General features: G+C 65.4%; 3 protein-coding genes across 3 annotated transcripts; all 3 read right to left on the bottom strand.

Annotated features, from left to right (window-relative positions):
* Positions 1 to 33: 33 nt before the first annotated feature.
* On the bottom strand, positions 34 to 3,838 carry CHLRE_14g609800v5 (uncharacterized protein). Its single transcript, XM_043069955.1, has 5 exons — positions 3,146 to 3,838; positions 2,534 to 2,612; positions 2,207 to 2,298; positions 1,743 to 1,840; positions 34 to 949 (listed from the first exon to the last, which is right to left on the bottom strand). The coding sequence occupies exons 1-5, from the start codon at positions 3,376 to 3,378 to the stop codon at positions 675 to 677; spliced, it is 777 nt and encodes a 258-aa protein (XP_042916628.1). The 5' UTR covers positions 3,379 to 3,838; the 3' UTR covers positions 34 to 674.
* A 399-nt stretch (positions 3,839 to 4,237) lies between these two features.
* Positions 4,238 to 10,568, bottom strand: CHLRE_14g609750v5 (uncharacterized protein). Its single transcript, XM_043069954.1, has 13 exons — positions 10,157 to 10,568; positions 9,929 to 10,007; positions 9,623 to 9,714; positions 9,342 to 9,430; positions 8,613 to 9,130; positions 8,250 to 8,321; positions 7,977 to 8,069; positions 7,742 to 7,800; positions 6,764 to 6,872; positions 6,437 to 6,508; positions 6,099 to 6,237; positions 5,901 to 5,938; positions 4,238 to 5,701 (listed from the first exon to the last, which is right to left on the bottom strand). The coding sequence occupies exons 1-13, from the start codon at positions 10,399 to 10,401 to the stop codon at positions 5,321 to 5,323; spliced, it is 1,986 nt and encodes a 661-aa protein (XP_042916627.1). The 5' UTR covers positions 10,402 to 10,568; the 3' UTR covers positions 4,238 to 5,320.
* A 48-nt stretch (positions 10,569 to 10,616) lies between these two features.
* On the bottom strand, positions 10,617 to 16,778 carry CHLRE_14g609700v5 (uncharacterized protein). Its single transcript, XM_043069953.1, has 13 exons — positions 16,532 to 16,778; positions 16,186 to 16,264; positions 15,857 to 15,948; positions 15,389 to 15,477; positions 14,945 to 15,234; positions 14,384 to 14,455; positions 14,115 to 14,207; positions 13,882 to 13,940; positions 13,249 to 13,357; positions 12,976 to 13,047; positions 12,768 to 12,885; positions 12,168 to 12,205; positions 10,617 to 11,805 (listed from the first exon to the last, which is right to left on the bottom strand). The coding sequence occupies exons 1-13, from the start codon at positions 16,750 to 16,752 to the stop codon at positions 11,290 to 11,292; spliced, it is 1,848 nt and encodes a 615-aa protein (XP_042916626.1). The 5' UTR covers positions 16,753 to 16,778; the 3' UTR covers positions 10,617 to 11,289.
* Positions 16,779 to 16,817: the final 39 nt, after the last annotated feature.

Raw genomic sequence — 16,817 nt, 5'->3', positions numbered from 1 at the left:
GCAGGCAGCATTCTATGCTGGTGTGTGCGCTAAGAGTCGTTTGGTTTACATGCGCGCGTCACTGCGCTTGTCTGCGTGTGGTCTGCTGCGTGGGGCATTGCCAGGCAGTGTTAGCGGAGTGCTGTCGAAACGCGAACGCGAATGTGCGCGACAGTGTGTCCATGCCTGGCACCTAGACCACAACAACGGCAGCCGTGTGTGTTTATGCGTGCACACAGGCACCCAGAGTCCCAGAGGCAATTCTCAAATCCCCCCTGTGTTTCCCTGTGTCCCCCATACATCCCCCCGAGCAAACATACAACCCGCTACCGCTGTTGACGGCACACGCTCCCGCCCGCCCCACTCCAAGCAAGGGCAAGCCGTGGGGCAAGCCCGCGCAACTCCCATGCACCGCAAGCGCATCATGCACAGTACACATATGCACGTCTTGAGGTCTACCAAAATCAAATGCAAATGCTGGGCAAAATGGCGGTTGAGCAGCAGCACTCCTGACCAGCAGCCCACTCATGTCCTGGTATCCAGTACGTACGCGCCTTTGTTGATCACGTCAGCTCGCAGCTGCAAGCCACCACACATACATGAAGTGCAACGGCCAACTAACCCGAAGACACAGCACCGGCAGCATCAGCAGCATCCGCCAGCAGCCAGCTTCCTGCCGCTTCTCTCCGGCCCGTCTAACCGCGGTGCGGTGGCGGGCGGCGTGTGGGCGGCGGGTTGCGGCGGCCGCCCATGGCCGGGGGCGGCTTGTGTGCGGCCACGCGGGGGCCCGAGCCGCCGGAGCCTGAAGGCATGGGCATCTTGCCGGACCCGCCGCTCGCGCAGACCGCCGCCGCGGCCGCGCACTCCGCCGCGCTCTCGGGAGCGATCGGTACGGTGGCGTGTGCCTGAGCCCAGCGGCGGGTGGCGCCCTCGGTGCCGGCGCTGTTGACCGTGAAGACAACAGTGCTGCCTGCGGGGCAGCCGCGTAGAGAGTGTGTGTGGACGTACATGTGTACGCGTGTGTGTGTGTGTGCTTGCGTGTGTGTGTGTGTGTGTGTGTGTGTGTGTGTGTGTGTGTGTGTGTGTGTGTGTGTGTGTGTGTGTGTGTGTGTGTGTGTGTGTGTGTGTGTGTGTGCTTGTGTGGGCGGAACACGGAAGTTCTACGACACACAAGTATATAACCCCGCAGACGGCGCCCTGGGGCATCTAGATGTGTCTTTTTCCGACTGTCCTACTACATTTGGTACCGAGTTCAGGGCCCGACGTGCGTTATCTGCGGACAATGCGCACTCGACCGCTTAAGGTCGGGGGTTCAAATCGGTGACGTCGGTGAAGTCCGTCGCTACGGCTATGCGAGAGTCACAAAAGGCACTGCCACAGAAACACAAACGGTTGCCAAGAAGTACTCTCTACGCTAGCGTGGTGACTGCCCGGGACGTGCAGTCCAGAAGGGGGAGAGTGTGGGCGGAACACGGAAGTTCTACGACACACAAGTATATAACCCCGCAGACGGCGCCCTGGGGCATCTAGATGTGTCTTTTTCCGACTGTCCTACTACAGCTTGCGTGCGTGTGTGTGTGTGCGCGCCCCTGGAAGAAAGCGTCCACAACTCAAACCCTTATCCGCACTCCGCCGCCGCCGGCTGGAACCCAGACCTATCTAGCCGAGCGCATTAGCCAGGCAGCGGCCAAGCCAGGGCCGGGGCCAAACAGACATGTGTGTCAACCACCCCTGGTCCCATCCGATCCCCCTGATCGCCTCACCGTTGGCGGTGGCTGCGCTGCAAGGCACGGTGAAGGTGGCGGTGAAGGAGCTGGCGGCGTTGGAGTTCTTGGACATGCCCAGGTCGATGCGGCCGGGGCTGGGGGTGGGTGGGTGTGTGTGGGGGTGTGTGGGTGGGGGTGGGTGGGTGGGAGGATGGGGTCATGTGAGACGGGGGCAGGGGGGCGTCGGGTAGCGAGCGAGTGCGACAGTCGGGCCCCTTTATCACCTGCGCCTCGCGCCACGGGCCCTCTGCTGTAATGTGATAATGCCTGCCATGCCCACACCGACGACACCAGACACCAACGCCAACACCAACGCAGACCCGCCCAAACCCAGTGACCCATGACCAGCCGGCAGCTCCCCCCTCCTTTTCGCTTGGTTTGGTTTAGTTTGGGCTGGAATTTACACCCCCACCCCCCCCCCCAGCATTTGGCACGGTTGTGGCACGCACGTACGCACGCACCAGCTGGAGGTGGCGGGCGCGGGCGAGCTGAAGTGCACGGCGTGGTTGGGGCTGGTGACCAGCAGCGCCAGGCGCTTGATGGGGAAGGACACCTGTGCGTGCGTGCGTGTGTGTGTGTTTGTTTGTGTGTATGTGTGTTTGTGTGTATGTGTGTATGTGTGGGGGAGGGCCGGGGAGGGGCAGGAGAAAGGTGGGAAGGGAAGGAAGGGAATCAGTAGTTGAAAGCGAGTAGGGCGTACGTGGCGCCGCGTATATCCCCTGCTGGCTACGGACTCAAGGTCGTCTCACCATTCATCCTAATCACACGTACGCCTTATCAGCACCCACCTTGATGGTGTGCTTGGCGCCGGGGCACAGGCTGGCCACGTTGGTGCCGTCAGGGCGCATGAAGGACATGCCGATGGCACTGCGGTGGATGTGTGGCAGCAGCACGCAGGGAGCGAGCACACTTGATGTGTGGAGTCAGCATTGGACAGGGGGCGGGTGGGCGCGGGGAGCGAGTCCGGATTTGAGCAGGTTTGAGGGGCATGGCGCCGAGGTGCCGGGTGGCCGGCACAGGTGGGGGCAGACGTGGCGGCGGGTGAGGTGTGGAGGGCGCTGGCTCGCTGGGTGGTATGGCGCTGGTGATTGGGCCTGCGCGGCAGCAACAGGTGCACTGGAGAACGAAGCTCTCGGTGGGGTGCCGCCGTGAGGTGCAGCAGGGGTCCCTAGCATCCTTACTTCCCGGCTTCCCGCGTCGCGGGGGGGGGGGCGCAGGTTACACTTATGTTGGGTTGCTAGACAGAGATAGTCTGACCAGGGACGGTGTAAAGGTAGTAAAGGCGTTGATGAGGCCAGGTTCGTCACGTGATTACGGCCTGACGGCACGCGTTACGGGGCGCCAGGCGCCCGGATTCGGGAGTCCGAACGCCCCAGACCCCGCATGCTTCACCCCCTCACCTGTCAAGGTAAGGCATGCCATGCGCGGGGAAGAAGCCGAGGTAGGGCTTGTCCGGGTAACTGGTGCAGTTCGTTCCGTCATCGGGGAAGACGCTCCAGTCGTAGCCATCCTTGGTGGCGTAGCCTTGGCTAGCCAGGTACTTGCGATCATACCAGAAGCGAGGGTACGCGACAGCGCCCTGCCAGGCCAGCGCCAGCGCCAGAAGCGCGGTGAGCGAGTTCACGGCGGGCATCGTGCGTGTTGCAAGGATTCCTTAGCGAACCCTGTCTGCAGACGAGTTTTAGGCGCGCTTGATTGACCGCGCAATTAAGTATCTACTTTTGGGCTATTTGCCTTCAGCGCCGCAACTTGGAGCCCTAGTTACACTAAACTCGTTTACGACCTTGCTAAGCGCAGCGCAGCGGCGGTAATTGCGGTTGCGAATGCAATTGGAACACCCGAGAGGTTACAACAAGTATAATGCCATGCAATACAAGCGATGTTCGTATAGTCAGCGCGCGCCACGGGATGTGTCATTGCCTCGAGTGCCGCCCGCCACCCGCCCGCGAACTACGGCGCTGCGTCCACAAGTCCAGCACCGACCGGAGGCGAACAATTTGATGCTCAAAGCGTTCTCCTACGAACATCATGAGCTTGCTTTGATGTATCTGGTCGGTCAGGCGTCAAATCGCCGAAGTGGCCCCTCGCATTCGCAAGGCATGGTCGGTCTGGCCAGCGAAAGATGTATGCCCCTGTTACGCGCGGAGGAGCATGGGTCAGCGCCCCAAACACGCACTTCCAAGCGTCCTCAGGGAATCACTTATGTGCTTGTCACGCACTTCGCGCGGACAGCTGGAGGCAAAGGCCCGGGCATGGCTGGCATGGCTAGGCATGGCAAGCCTGCAGCAGTGGCAGCAGCAGGCCCTGCAACCCTTGGTTAGAAGCGAGCAGCCGCGGACACCGGGACACATTGACGCATTCGCATTTGAAGCAGCTTCGGTAACGTAACGCATGGGGACGGACAACGAGGACAAGGGCGCTGCCGTTGCGCGGCGGTGCAGGCGGCTACTCATAAGGCGGCAGGGCGGGGCGCGCTATGCAATGCTATGTTGTCAGGGATCAAGTTACAATCAAGACTTGGGATAGGCACGCAACCCGGGATGGAACGGGTCTGGCGCCGCGCAAGGCGCCACGGTGCAAAGGGTCAATCGGCCACGGGGCCGCTGTAGCCACGCGCCCAGCCGCCCATCCACGTGCCCACGCCACACCGCGCCGCGCCGCGCCGCGCCAACGCCACGCCAACACCTGTACCTTGAACAACACGCTCCCTGAGCTCACCGTGGTATACCTTTGTCATGTCGCATGAATTGGCTCCAATACGACATACACTAGCCACTTGTAGCACCTTCAAGAAGCGAGAGATGCAGTAATAGTCCACATCGAGCATCCGCCACCCATCACCGGCTTGTCCGTAAAGCTCATGCACCAACCTGCACCCGATGCACGTCGTGCTTATTCATTCGTGGATGGCGCGTATGCATGCATGCATGGCCCCATCCAGCGCATCTTTGCGATGGCATGCGGCTGCGCCACGTGCGGCGGGCACCAATGCGCCAGCTGGGAGGACGTACGTGGACGCCCCCTCATACACCATGCAATGCACGGCACATACCGTACATACACGGCCCGGCACAGCGCACACTGGTTGGCAGCCGATCAAAAGGGTGATTATTGGCTGCGTAATGCGCAATGCGTAATTGCCGTCATGCCGGCTGAGTAATGCACTGCGCCCACTGATGCATGGTGCTCTTTGCTTATGAATGATGAAGTACCGGTATGCCCCCACGTGATGTCCCATCCAACCGCTCAAAATTGCGCACCACTGCCTGCTGATAGATGATCACTCACTCGTAAACACCCGACATAGGCAAACCTCCGCCACGCATGGTCCCAACGTGCCGTACGTACTGCCCCGCCGCCGCCATGGCCATGTATGTATGTGTGTGTGTACATATGTGTATTTGCACACCGACATCCCGCTCCCACACCCGCACACCCGCACCAAACTTCTCGTGTGTCTGCAGCTGCCGAGGCAACCCGATATCACAGTCCACTCGACTCAAGACATGGACATAAAACAACTTCATAGCTATTGCAAGACGTCGTGATAAGCTCTGCTGCGGTTTGTGGGAAATTTAGCGGTGGCCCGGGCGACGGCTGCCCGGGCGACGGCTGCCAGGGCGCCGGGTGCCAGAGGTGGGCGGCTTGGGACCCGGCGAGGTCTTGGGAGCAGGGGAAGGCTTGGGGGAGGGCTTGGGTTTCGGCGACGGCGATGGCTTGGAGGAGGGCGAGGGTTTTGGAGACACTACGTGACCCTCAGAGTGCTCATGCTCGTCCTCATTCTCGTCCTCGTGCTCGTTCTCAGACTCCCCAGACGAGGGCGCAGGCGTTGCGGACACGGGGACCGGACCGCCAGCCCCACCGGCGCCGCCCGTCCCGACGGCTCCAGGGGCGGCGGCCGCAATGTTCAAATGGAATCCGCCCATGGCGCGGGAGGGGTGCTGAGCCAGGCGGTCCTGTGGGGGTAGGTGATGGAGTAGGGTACGTGTGTATGTGGGTTAGGTACAGAAGGGGGGTAGGTCACTTGTGGGGGTCACTGCTGGGGCTGAGGGAGTGTGCAACACCGAGTGTGGCGGGTCGTGCTCCCCAACACACCGCTTCACATGCCCCTCCACCCCTCCATACAAGAGCTCGCACGTGGTCGCACGCACGCACCTGGGGGAATGTGGCCCAGTTGAAGCCCATCTGGAGCGCTGCGGGGGCGACGGCGAGGGAGGGGCAGGGAGGAGGACAGATCAGCAGGGCGAAACCTGTGCCACGTGCCAGCAGCAAAAGGGGCCTGACTCATCAGCGCCGAGGGCAAAACCTCGCCTCCCCCCCCCGGCGCGAAAGCCGTGCCCATCGCCAACTCACGAGCTTGTGCCAGGCGGCGGCGGCCGAGGACGCTAGTCCCCGCGGATGTGAGTCCGCCCGCTGCGCGCAGGTCGGGCGAGGCCAGGGCGCGTGGCTCGTGCAGGCGGCGGCTGAAGCAGATGGTGGTCACGCCACTCGACTGCGCAGCAGGTGGGAAAGGGGCACGGCGCGGCGGGAGTTTGTTGGGGCCGGGGATGTGTTCGGCAATGTGCGGCGGAGACGCACAGAGGCGGCGGGCGAGTGGCTCTGGGTTCCTCCGGCCATCACAGCCGGCGCAATCCAGCCAGGGTACCGAGTATTGATTGTTACTACGCCTGCAGTCGCCACCCCTCACCCACCTCCACGACGCCCTTGTCGTAGGCCCAGTCGTGGGTGCCGCTGAGGGCGTTGCTGTCGACCATCACGTGCCCCTGCGCGGCGGGATGTGATGCGTGGGCCCCCGTGAGGTGTGGTGAGCGACATGCGGACTACTTCCGTCGGCGGCCATCAGCAGGAACATGCATGCCAGGCACATGCAGCCCTCCAGTCTCGCTTGCTCCGCACTGCATGCCCGGCTTTATCCCTATCTGCAACGTGCACGCGGCCCTCGCACCCCTCCGAGCAAGGCAGCGGTAGCAGCTAGCCAACCAGTGTTACCAGCAGCCCCCTCACGCGGCCCCGCTCACCGTGACATAGAAGGCTCGGATGGAGGAGCCGGACGAGCCCGCCCAGCCCAGAACAATGTCGGAGGGACCCATGGTGCCGGCTTTGGCAGCGAAGCCAATGGCGACGTAGCTGTGTAATGTGGGATGGCCGGATAGGTATGAAGTTACGTGCGTGAGTACATACGTACATGTTTGCTAACACAGCGGGCTTGTGTCAGTAGTGGGCAGAAGGGAACGGGCACGTATGCACACATACGGTACACTCACACACAAGGGCCCCTGCCAGCCACGCCCTGCCACCAAACAAACTTGAGCTCTTCCAACCAATGCGATATATGGCACGGGGCCAGAGCACCACCGGTGTGCGATTACGCCGCCTGCTGTGAGCATAGCGATCACATGGCAAGGCCCGGACCGAATGAAATGGGCCCTGCCCACGGCCCGCTCATGCCTGCCCACGGCCCCCCCCCCTGCCTGCCCACGGCCCCCTCCTGCCTGCCCACGGCCCCCTCCTGCCTGCCCACGGCCCCCTCCTGCCTGCCCCCGGCCCGCTCATGCCTGCCCCCGGCCCGCTCATGCCTGCCCACGGCCCGCTCATGCCTGCCCACGGCCCGCTCATGCCTGCCCACGGCCCCCTCCTGCCTGCCCACGTCCCCCCCCCCTGCCTGCCCACGGCCCCCTCCTGCCTGCCCACGGCCCCCTCATGCCTGCCCACGGCCCCCTCCCGCCTGCCCACGGCCCCCTCCCGCCTGCCCACGGCCCCCTCCTGCCTGCCCACGTCCCCCCCCTCCTGCCTGCCCACGGCCCGCTCATGCCTGCCCACGGCCCCCTCCTGCCTGCCCACGGCCCCCTCCTGCCTGCCCACGGCCCCCTCCTGCCTGCCCCCGGCCCGCTCATGCCTGCCCCCGGCCCGCTCATGCCTGCCCACGGCCCGCTCATGCCTGCCCACGGCCCCCCCCTGCCTGCCCACGACCCCCTCGCTCCTGCCTGCCCGCTCACCCGCTGGTTGCGGCCTGCACGGCCATGTGGAGGGTGCCGTCAGTGGCCACGTCGCCGGCCTGCATGGGGATCCGGGGAAGTGGGGCAGGAGAGGTCATGACCGTGCATGTTTCGACTGGTCAGAATCGGTACGAAGGCCCATGCCCTTTGAAGCCAACCAACGCCCTCCCCCACACGCCCTTCCCCACACGCCCTCCCACATACGCCCTCCCCCACACGGCCACCGAGGCCTCACCGCCAGCACTGTTTTGCCGGCGCTGTCGGTGCCGGTGCAGGCGTTGGGCGGGGCGGAGGGCGTGTTGACGGTCCAGTGCAGGGTCACGCCGCCCTGTGTTGGGTGGTGGGGTGGGGTGCGTGTGTGTGCATACAGAGGGAGGGAGGCAGGAGCGGGAGCTCAGACCTGGAAAGAGGGGAAACATGTGCCACCTTCCCAACACACCGTGCCCTCACAGAACCCAGCACCGCCCTCCCTGGCGCGCCCCTCGCACGCGCACGGTGGTGCACTCACCGCTGCGGCCATGCAGGTGTAACCCAGGGGGCTGGGCGTGCAGCGGGGAGCGCCGGCGGGCGAGGGCGAGGGCTGCGGTGCGCGGGGGGGGGGGATAACGAGCGGCGATCGTGAACAGGCAGGGTTTCTACACAAGGCATGTATGGGCTCCTTACGGCATGGCAAGCTGCACGAAGCTCCCGCCGGTTACAGTTCCCTTGCCCAGATGCCGCACAGAGGGTGCAGCAGAGCTGCATGTATGAACGGCATGACCCTAGCGGTGCGCCTGGAGGTGTGTCTAGCGGGCGTGTGCGTGTAGGTAGTGCGGCACGGTAGCTGCCGACGGGACCACCCAGCCACTTGCGAGGCAGCTTGTTCACTTACCGCACTGGCGGGGCCGCCGGTGGTCGTGGTCGCATTTGAACTCGTGGGGGCAGGCGACGGCGACGGCGACGGCGACGGCGAAGGCGAAGGCGATGGTGAGGGCGACGGCGACGGGGACGGCGAAGGCGAAGGTGAGGGCGAAGGTGAAGGCGATGGTGAGGGCGACGGCGACGGCGACGGCGACGGCGACGGCGACGGCGAAGGCGACGGCGACGGCGAAGGCGAGGGCGACGGCGAAGGCGATGGTGAGGGCGACGGTGGCCGGGGGCTGGGTGGCGGCGGCGACGGCGGCAGGGGGCTTGGAGGCGACGGCGACGGTGGCCGGGGGCTGGGCGGCGGCGACGGCGGCAGGGGGCTTGGGGGTGACTGCGAGGCGACGGCGGGCGCGCAGGCGGCTGACACGGCTGCGCACACGCCAGAGCCATCGGCCGACACCGGCATGGTGGCCTGGGCGGTGGCCCAGCGGCGCGTGGAGCCGGAGGTGCCGGCGCTGACAACATGGAAAGCCACAGAGGTGCCTGTGTTTGTTGGTGAGAGTGCCGGGACAGGAGAGATCAGCGGCAAGGCGGCGCAGAGGCAAAGGACAAGCCCATGCGGCACTGAGTGAGCCCTCGTGCTGCTGGTGGAGGCCGCGTAATCATTGTGTGTGTGTATATACCGGTCGGTGTGTATGTGTGTGCGTGTGTGTGTGTAACTCGATCCGTGACACGCACTGCCTCAGCGTCTCACCCTTGGCGGTGCAGGGCACGGTGAAGGAGGTGGTGAAGGAGGTGGCGGCGTCAGAGTTGGCAGAGTTACCCAGGTCCAGGCGTCCGGGGCTGTGGGCGGGAATGAATGCGTGAGTCAGGGACTGTTATGCGGTGATTTAGGTAGGCATGATTCGATCGGGCGCCTGCTGTAAGGGCTTCTGCAGGATACTTAGAAACAAACAGGCCCGCCATCGCCCCGCGACCGCCCTCCTTCAATCCTGGCATCGCCATGCCGCTTCAGCACCACACGGCCACACGCACCAGTCGGGGGTGGGCGGCGCGGGCGAGGTGAATGCGGCCACATTGGGCGGGTCGGTAGTCACCAGCGCCAGGCGCCGGATGGGGAACGTCAGCTGCACAGGCACATACGCAGGCGGGAGCAAAGAAACGCGGGAGGTGAGTGGCATGTGGGTCAGCGCGGGGGGGTGGCGTGTCAGCACCCATAAGGCATCTCCCGTAAGCCACTCCCATGAAAGTTGCCCGCACCGCCCTTACTCCTTCCTAGCTGTTCCTGCCTGACTAGCCTGACCACCCGCCACTGCCCGCCAATGCCCTTTCTCTCCTCACCTGCATGGTATGTGTGGCGCCGGGGCACAGGGTGGTGACGGCCGCGCCACCGGACAGCGCAAACGTCATCCCGATGGAGCTGCGGCGGCAGGTTTGAGAGGGTGGGGCAAGGGGTGCAAGTTGTGGTTGCAGCAGTGTCGCAACGCGCCTGTTTCATCAACGGCCCCACACCAGCAAGCGACCAAGCCAATGCAAAGCAAAGCAGTGTGGACCTACTACGCCCCTCACCTGTCTGGGGTGGGCGTGCCGTGGGCGGGGAAGAAACCGGTGTAGGCCTTGTCGGGGTAGTTGGAGCATGTCAAGGCCGGGAACACCGACCAATCCAGGCCGTTATCCGGTCCATAGCCGAAATCGACCAGATAGTTTCGATCATACCAGAAGCGCGGATATGCCTCAGCTCCGCGCCAAGCCAGCAGCGCCAGCAGCGCGAAGAGCGGCGCTGTAAAAGCCGCTGTCGCCCTGGCAGTCGCCATCCCAGGATTGTATTGCATCTGAAGCTCAGGAGAGCTAAGCCTTGAGCGAAGCGTGTTTCGCTACTGAAAATATATACTGCCCGCTTTACCCGTATACGCATCTCAGTATGTCGCTTCGTCACGACTTCTGTGGCTCGGCCAACGCCTTATACTTTCAGCCATTAAACGCAAGCATTCAGGCACGATAGAAGTCACTGTATCATGAAGGAATGCAGCGTCGCCCGACGTTACAGAGGCAGCGGTTTCTGGGAAGTGGAATCCATCTACGGCAGCCGCGCGCAGTACCGCGCGTACCTCCCCCGCGTCCATTACACCCGACCGAGCGCCCACGTGAGGACAAGTGTTCCCACCACAAGTAAGCCGCGCCGTAAGCCATATAAATTCACTATGTTAGCCGGAGTGCCGGTTACCTACATATCAAGTAAGCTGCAGTAAAATGAATGAGTCGCCCCAGGAGCCCGACCCACCTGCTGTGTTCAAAATTCCAAATACCGCAAGTCCTATTCATGAAGCACAGAGGTTAGGTTCTTGGTCTACCCACAATGTGCTCTTTCCGCCCTGCTGCCTTGCCAGGCCGACATGCAGTTTTACACGTGACCGTATACGATCGATGCTGTAGGCCCAGGACCCCCGCCCGAGAGCAAGCTAACCCGATTTACCGTAACAGCCCACCGATGGCATCATTAATAACGAGAGCTTTGGCAGCGGTCGCTCCAAGCTGCGACGGCTGTGCCATACCTCGGGCCTATCAAGTGGCGTACTGCCTTGCCCGACGTCGTGACGTCCTCGCCCCGGGCCATGCCAGCCGCGCACAACCACGCGCAGCAGACCTTATCATCATCGTCACAGCTCGCTCGCTCACATAACTCACCTGTAGCGGCCGTAGTTTCATACTGCCGCGCGCCTAGTTCTGTGCGGCTTGCGAGGAGCCAGACGCCAGGCGCGTGGCGGCGGGCTCCGGCGCGGAGGGGGCCGCCGCCGGGCAGCAGCAGCAGCAGCCGGCCGCGGGCTGCCGCTACTGCTACTGCCGCCAGTGGGTGGAGTCGTCGCGGGCTTGGGACCAAGTGAGGGGGAGGGGGAGGGGGAGGGGGAGGGGGACGGGGACGGGGAGGGCGGCGGCGGAGAGGGACCAGCAGCCGAAGGCAGGGTCTGGTTGGGCTGAGGAGCGGGAGAGGGTGCGGGAGAAGGCGAAGGGGAGGGGGGTGGCGAGGGCGAGGGCTTCGGCGACTCCGCGGACTCTCCATCATTAGAGGGTGATGGCGATGGGGCGGAACCAGTAGTAGCAGGCGATGGCGCCGACGGCACGGGGCCCCCGCCGCCAGCAGGGGCGGCGGCGGCGGCGGCGGCGGCGATGTCCAGGCTGAAGCCGCCCCTGGTGCGGGCCAGGTGCTGCACCAGCCGGTCCTAGGGGAGGCAGGGGGGTGGGAGGGGTTGGGAGGGGGCGAGGATGCGTGCCCGGCTAGGACAGCGTGGCGTGTGGGTGGCATGTGCAGCTGGCCTGGCCTGTTCATGTGTGACCTACCAGCAGCAGTGATCATGGGGTGGCGTGCGTACGGTTTGGTCGATGGGGTGCACTTCCCCCGCCCCTGCCCCCGCCCCCGCCAACCCGCACCCAGACCCAGACCCAGACCCGCACCCGGACCCAGACCCGCCCCCACCCAAGACTCTCCCTCAGCCCCCTGCCCCAGCAGGGCCCCTGCCCCCAAGCCACATGCTAGGCTACTAGCGGCGTGTCCGGCACGCTCTCGCACACAGCCCACACGCACCTGCGGGTTGGTGGCCCAGTTGAAGCCCATTTGGGGCGCTGCGGGGGCGAGGGCAGGAAAGGGAAGGGAAGGGAAGGCAGGGAGGGAAGGGTGGTTAGGTCGGGTGAGGGGGCAGGGCCGGCACGAACGTGCGCCCGGCCACTCCCTCGCAGGCGAGCAAGGGCTACAGCCCTTCACGTGTCAGGGAAGGGAAGCCCACAGCCCTCCACGTGCGTGCACATACGGCGGCTAGGCACGTGGGTCACGTGGGGCGGTGCGCTGCAGCCGGCGGTCCACCCCTGCGGGCCCGCATGAGGCAACAACCCCATGCATGCATGCATCCACTTCATGCACGCTAGCGACACACCCTTCCCCTGGCCCCCCTTGTTCCTGCTGCTCCCCTGGCCCCCCTGGCCCCCCTGGCCTCCCTGGCCCCCCTGGCCTCCCTGGCCCCCCTGGCTCACGCACCGGGCCCCCTGGCTCACGCACCGGGCCCCCCTGGCTCACGCACCGGGCCCCCCTGGCTCACGCACCGGGCCCCCCTGGCTCACGCACCGGGCCCCCCTGGCTCACGCACCGGGCCCCCCTGACTCACGCACCGGGCCCCCCTGGCTCACGCACCGGGCCCCAGAGGCGAGGCGGCGGAGTTGAGTCCGCCTGCTGCGCGCAGGTCGGGCGAGGCCAGGGCACGTGGCTCGCGCAGGCGGCGGCTGAAGCAGATGGTGGTCACACCGCCCGACTGCGCAGCAGGTGGGCGCGATGTGTTCAGACATTGTATGAGCGCGAGTTGACATTGTAGTGGGTGTGCTCGGCTGTGCTCCAATCTCACCTCCATGACGCCTTTGTCGTAGGCCCAGTCGCGGGTGCCGCTGAGGGCGTCGCCGTTCTCCAGCGCTTGGTACTGCGCGGGCGTGTGTCGTACATGCGTGTGTCGTACATGCGTGTTTGTGGTTGTGTGGAACAAGAATGCGGCGGCGTGGCGGGTGAGGTGTGCGAGGCGCGCCCCCGGCCACGTTGCATCAAGGAAGGCACGGAGGGCGAATTCTGCAGTCCCGGCTGAGCCCGCTGGTTACCGTACTCGTTGGGCAGTACGGCATCTCACCCGTGTGTAGAAGGCCCGGATGGAGGAGCCGGACGAGCCCGCCCAGCCCAGGACGATGTCGGCTGGGGCCATGGTGCCGGGGCGGACCGGGAAAGAGATGGCCACGTAGCTGTGTGGTGCGGTGTGGTGTGATGTGTCCGGGAGGCAGCGCGGCCGCACGTGCATTCAGTGGCCGGAAAGAAGGGAATGGGCACGCACGCCCCCATATGCGCACAACCTCACGGTCCCCTCCTGCCTGCCCCCGGCTCCCTCCTGCCTGCCCACGTCCCCCTGCTGCCTGCCCACGGCCCCCTCCTGCCTGCCCACGGCCCCCTCCTGCCTGCCCACGGCCCCCTCCTGCCTGCCCACGGCCCCCTCCTGCCTGCCCACGGCCCCCTCCTGCCTGCCCACGGCCCCCTCCTGCCTGCCCACGGCCCCCTCCTGCCTGCCCACGGCCCCCTCCTGCCTGCCCACGGCCCCCTCCTGCCTGCCCACGGCCCCCTCCTGCCTGCCCCCGGCCCGCTCATGCCTGCCCCCGGCCCGCTCATGCCTGCCCACGGCCCCCTCCTGCCTGCCCACGGCCCGCTCATGCCTGCCCACGGCCCCCCCCCCCCTGCCTGCCCACGACCCCCTCGCTCCTGCCTGCCCGCTCACCCGCTGGTTGCGGCCTGCACGGCCATGTGGAGGGTGCCGTCAGTGGCCACGTCGCCGGCCTGCATGGGGTGGGAGTGAGAGGGAGGCCAGGGAAGTGGGGGAGGGGAGGTCATGACCGTGCATGTTTCAACTGGTCGGGCGGGATAAGACCTATGCCCTGCGAAGCCAACTAACGCCCTCCCCCACACGCCCTCCCACATACGCCCTCCCCCACACGGCCACCGAGGCCTCACCGCCAGCACTGTCTTGCCGGCGCTGTCGGTGCCGGTGCAGGCGTTGGGCGGGGCGGAGGGCGTGTTGACGGTCCAGTGCAGGGTCACGTCGCCCTGTGTGGGGGTGGGGTGGGGTGCATGTGTGTAAACAGAGGGCGGGAGGCAGGAGCGGGGATTGAGGACTGGAAGGAGGGGAAACACGTGCCCCCTGCCGCACCCACCATCGCCCTCACAGCACTCACCGCCCTCCCTGACGCGCCCCTCGCACACGCGCACGGTGGTGCACTCACCGCTGCGGCCATGCAGGTGTAACCCAGGGGGCTGGGCGTGCAGTTGGGAGCGCCGGCGGGCGAGGGCGAGGGCTGCGGTGCGCGGGGGGCAGCACGGGCAACAATAAAAGAGCTCATAACAAGGGCATTAAGCGGGCGAGCTCACTGATCAGTTCACATGCTCGTCAGACGGCTGGTCGTGTCACAGAAACGCACTGGGCAGTGGGCCCATGCGAGTCTCCCAACCCAGGCGCAGGATGAAGGTCAGGATGGGAACCGCTAAGCCGTAGTCACATGCACGAGGACGCGAGGTACACGGAGTCGCCAGTTGGGTGCGTGCTTCCGCGCCCCCACAACACCTGAGCCCCCCCCCCCAAGCGGCCCCACGACACCTGAGCCCCCCCAAGCGGCCTCATGACACGTAAGAGCACCCCCCAGCCCGAGCCCGCCCAACTACCTACGGTGATGTACAACGACTCGCATATGCAGCTGCAGTTCTCCTTGCCACGCGACTGTTTCCTTACGGGATTGGTTCAACGTTAACCCCCCCAAGCGCCACCCGCTATGGCGCCCAGCACTCGCCTGGCTAGCGGGCGCTGGCTGCGGCATGGGTACAGGAGAGGGCTCGGGCCCGGGCGCGGGTGAAGGGGAAGGCTCGGGCTTGGGTGCCGGCGAGGGTGCCGGGTCGACAGCTGGTTCGGGGGAGGGCTCTGCGACGGGGGAGGGGTCCGGCACGGCGGCCACGCAGGTGGTAGACACGGCCGCGCACTGAGCCGACGCCGCGTCAGCCACAGCCAGGGTCGCCTGCGCCTGGGCCCAGCGGCGGGTGGAGCCGGAGGTGCCGGCGCTGGTCACGGCGAACACGACTTGACCTGTGGGGCGGAGGTGGCGGCGGGGTGCACCCACATGCGGACCAGTGCCACCCGTGCGTGGTCAGGCGCCCAGGCGCGGCAACGGCACCCACGGCACATTCCGCTCCGTGACACAGTTGAGCTGCTGGCTTGCTGTCGTCACCCACGGCCTCACCCGTGGCGGTGCAGGGCACGGTGAAGGTGGTGGTGAAGGAGGTGGCGGCGCGAGAGCCGTCTGAGTTACCCAGGTCCAGGCGGCCGGGGCTGCGGGTGTGGGAAGAGGAGTGGAGAGCGTCAGTCCAGAAGACAGGGCGGCTAAATGGTTTCCACCGGATAATTGTGTGTACGTTTGTGGCCCTACCTTCTGATCCTGAGCCAAGAGTTCAAGTCCCGCTTCAACATCTTGACTGCGTGCGCCTTGCCTTTCACTCTCCGCCAATGTGAACCTCATCCCAGTCGACCTCTCCGCCCGCAGTCCCCCAGAGGCTGACCCCTGGCAATAGCCACTTCTCTTCGAGCGGGATCGAGTCCGGGTGCCTGGGGGGCGCTCCTGACGAGCTACTCGGTTCCTACCCCCCCCCCCCAGTCCCTCATGCCCCAGGCCTCAGCACACAAGGCAATGCCCGCAACCCATCCCACGCACCAATCGGGGGTGGGCGGTGCGGGCGAGGTGAATGCGGCCACATTGGGCGGGTCAGTGGTCACCAACGCCAGGCGCCGGATGGGGAATGTCAGCTGCACAGGCACATATCCACGCGGAAGCAAAGAACCGCGGGAGGTGAGTGCCATGTGGGTCAGCGCGGGGGGGGGGGCGTGTCAGGGACACGGCAGCCCCCATATGCCGTGACGTGTCAGCATCCCTCCACGGTGTCCACTCATGAATACCGCAGACCCAGATCACGATGAATACGCACGCACGGCCCTTACTCCCTCTCTCCCCTGCCCGCCCGCCAATGCCCTTTCTCTCCTCACCTGCATGGTGTGTGTGGCGCCGGGGCACAGGGTGGTGACGGCCGGGCCACCGGACAGCGCAAACGTCATCCCGATGGTGCTGCGGCAGCAGAGTGGGAGGTCAAAACAGGTTAGGCATTCAGTCTCAGGTCTGTGGGATGGAATGCGGCTTTGCATGATTGGTTGGGTGGGGGGTACATGTACATGACTGGTTGGGAGGGGGGGAGGTGGCACGCGACGGGGATGCAGGCCAAGCACACCGCCAACCCAACGCATGCGGTCACAGCCCCGGTCAACCACACCAAGCACAGCCCGCAACGCCCAGGAGGTTAGCCCTGACCCGCTAGAAGTCGGTAACGCAAAATACCTGTCCGTGTAAGGCGTGCTGTGTGCGGGGTAGAAGCCGGTGTAGGCCTTGTCCGGGTAATTGATACAGGTGAGGGCCGGGAACACCGACCAGTCCAGGCCGTTCTCGGGCCCGTAGCCATACTCTACGAGGTAATTCCGGTCATACCAGAAGCGGGGGTATGCTTCTGCCCCGCGCCAGGCCAGCAGCGCTGTCAGGAACGCGACGAGCGGCCTGGCCATGCCTGGCGCCATTGTGAGCTCGCGAGTGGTATATACGCGAGTTGCCCTCAAGCGCGCTCTCACGC

The sequence above is a fragment of the Chlamydomonas reinhardtii genome, chromosome 14, assembly GCF_000002595.2.
Source record: "Chlamydomonas reinhardtii strain CC-503 cw92 mt+ chromosome 14, whole genome shotgun sequence".
Taxonomy (NCBI): Eukaryota; Viridiplantae; Chlorophyta; class Chlorophyceae; order Chlamydomonadales; family Chlamydomonadaceae; genus Chlamydomonas; species Chlamydomonas reinhardtii.
This window is presented reverse-complemented; position numbering and strand designations above follow the sequence as displayed.

Bases quoted from the DNA above. Each gene is read 5' to 3' on its own strand.
- CHLRE_14g609800v5 (XM_043069955.1), bottom strand. From the start codon at position 3,378: ATGCCCGCCGTGAACTCGCTCACCGCGCTTCTGGCGCTGGCGCTGGCC. The intron at 1,841-2,206 runs GTGCGTGCGTAC...ACCCACCCCCAG, and splicing joins GCGCCCGCCACCTCCAGCTG to CCCCGGCCGCATCGACCTGG. The intron at 950-1,742 runs GTGAGGCGATCA...GCTGCCCCGCAG, and splicing joins CAGCGCAGCCACCGCCAACG to GCAGCACTGTTGTCTTCACG.
- CHLRE_14g609750v5 (XM_043069954.1), bottom strand. From the start codon at position 10,401: ATGGCGACTGCCAGGGCGACAGCGGCTTTTACAGCGCCGCTCTTCGCG. The intron at 8,322-8,612 runs GTAAGTGAACAA...CGCGCACCGCAG, and splicing joins CCGGCGGCCCCGCCAGTGCG to CCCTCGCCCTCGCCCGCCGG. The intron at 7,801-7,976 runs GTGAGGCCTCGG...ATCCCCATGCAG, and splicing joins CCGGCAAAACAGTGCTGGCG to GCCGGCGACGTGGCCACTGA.
- CHLRE_14g609700v5 (XM_043069953.1), bottom strand. From the start codon at position 16,752: ATGGCCAGGCCGCTCGTCGCGTTCCTGACAGCGCTGCTGGCCTGGCGC. The intron at 16,265-16,531 runs GTATTTTGCGTT...CTGCTGCCGCAG, and splicing joins AGCACGCCTTACACGGACAG to CACCATCGGGATGACGTTTG. The intron at 13,048-13,248 runs GTGAGATGCCGT...ACGCCCGCGCAG, and splicing joins TCCGGGCCTTCTACACACGG to TACCAAGCGCTGGAGAACGG.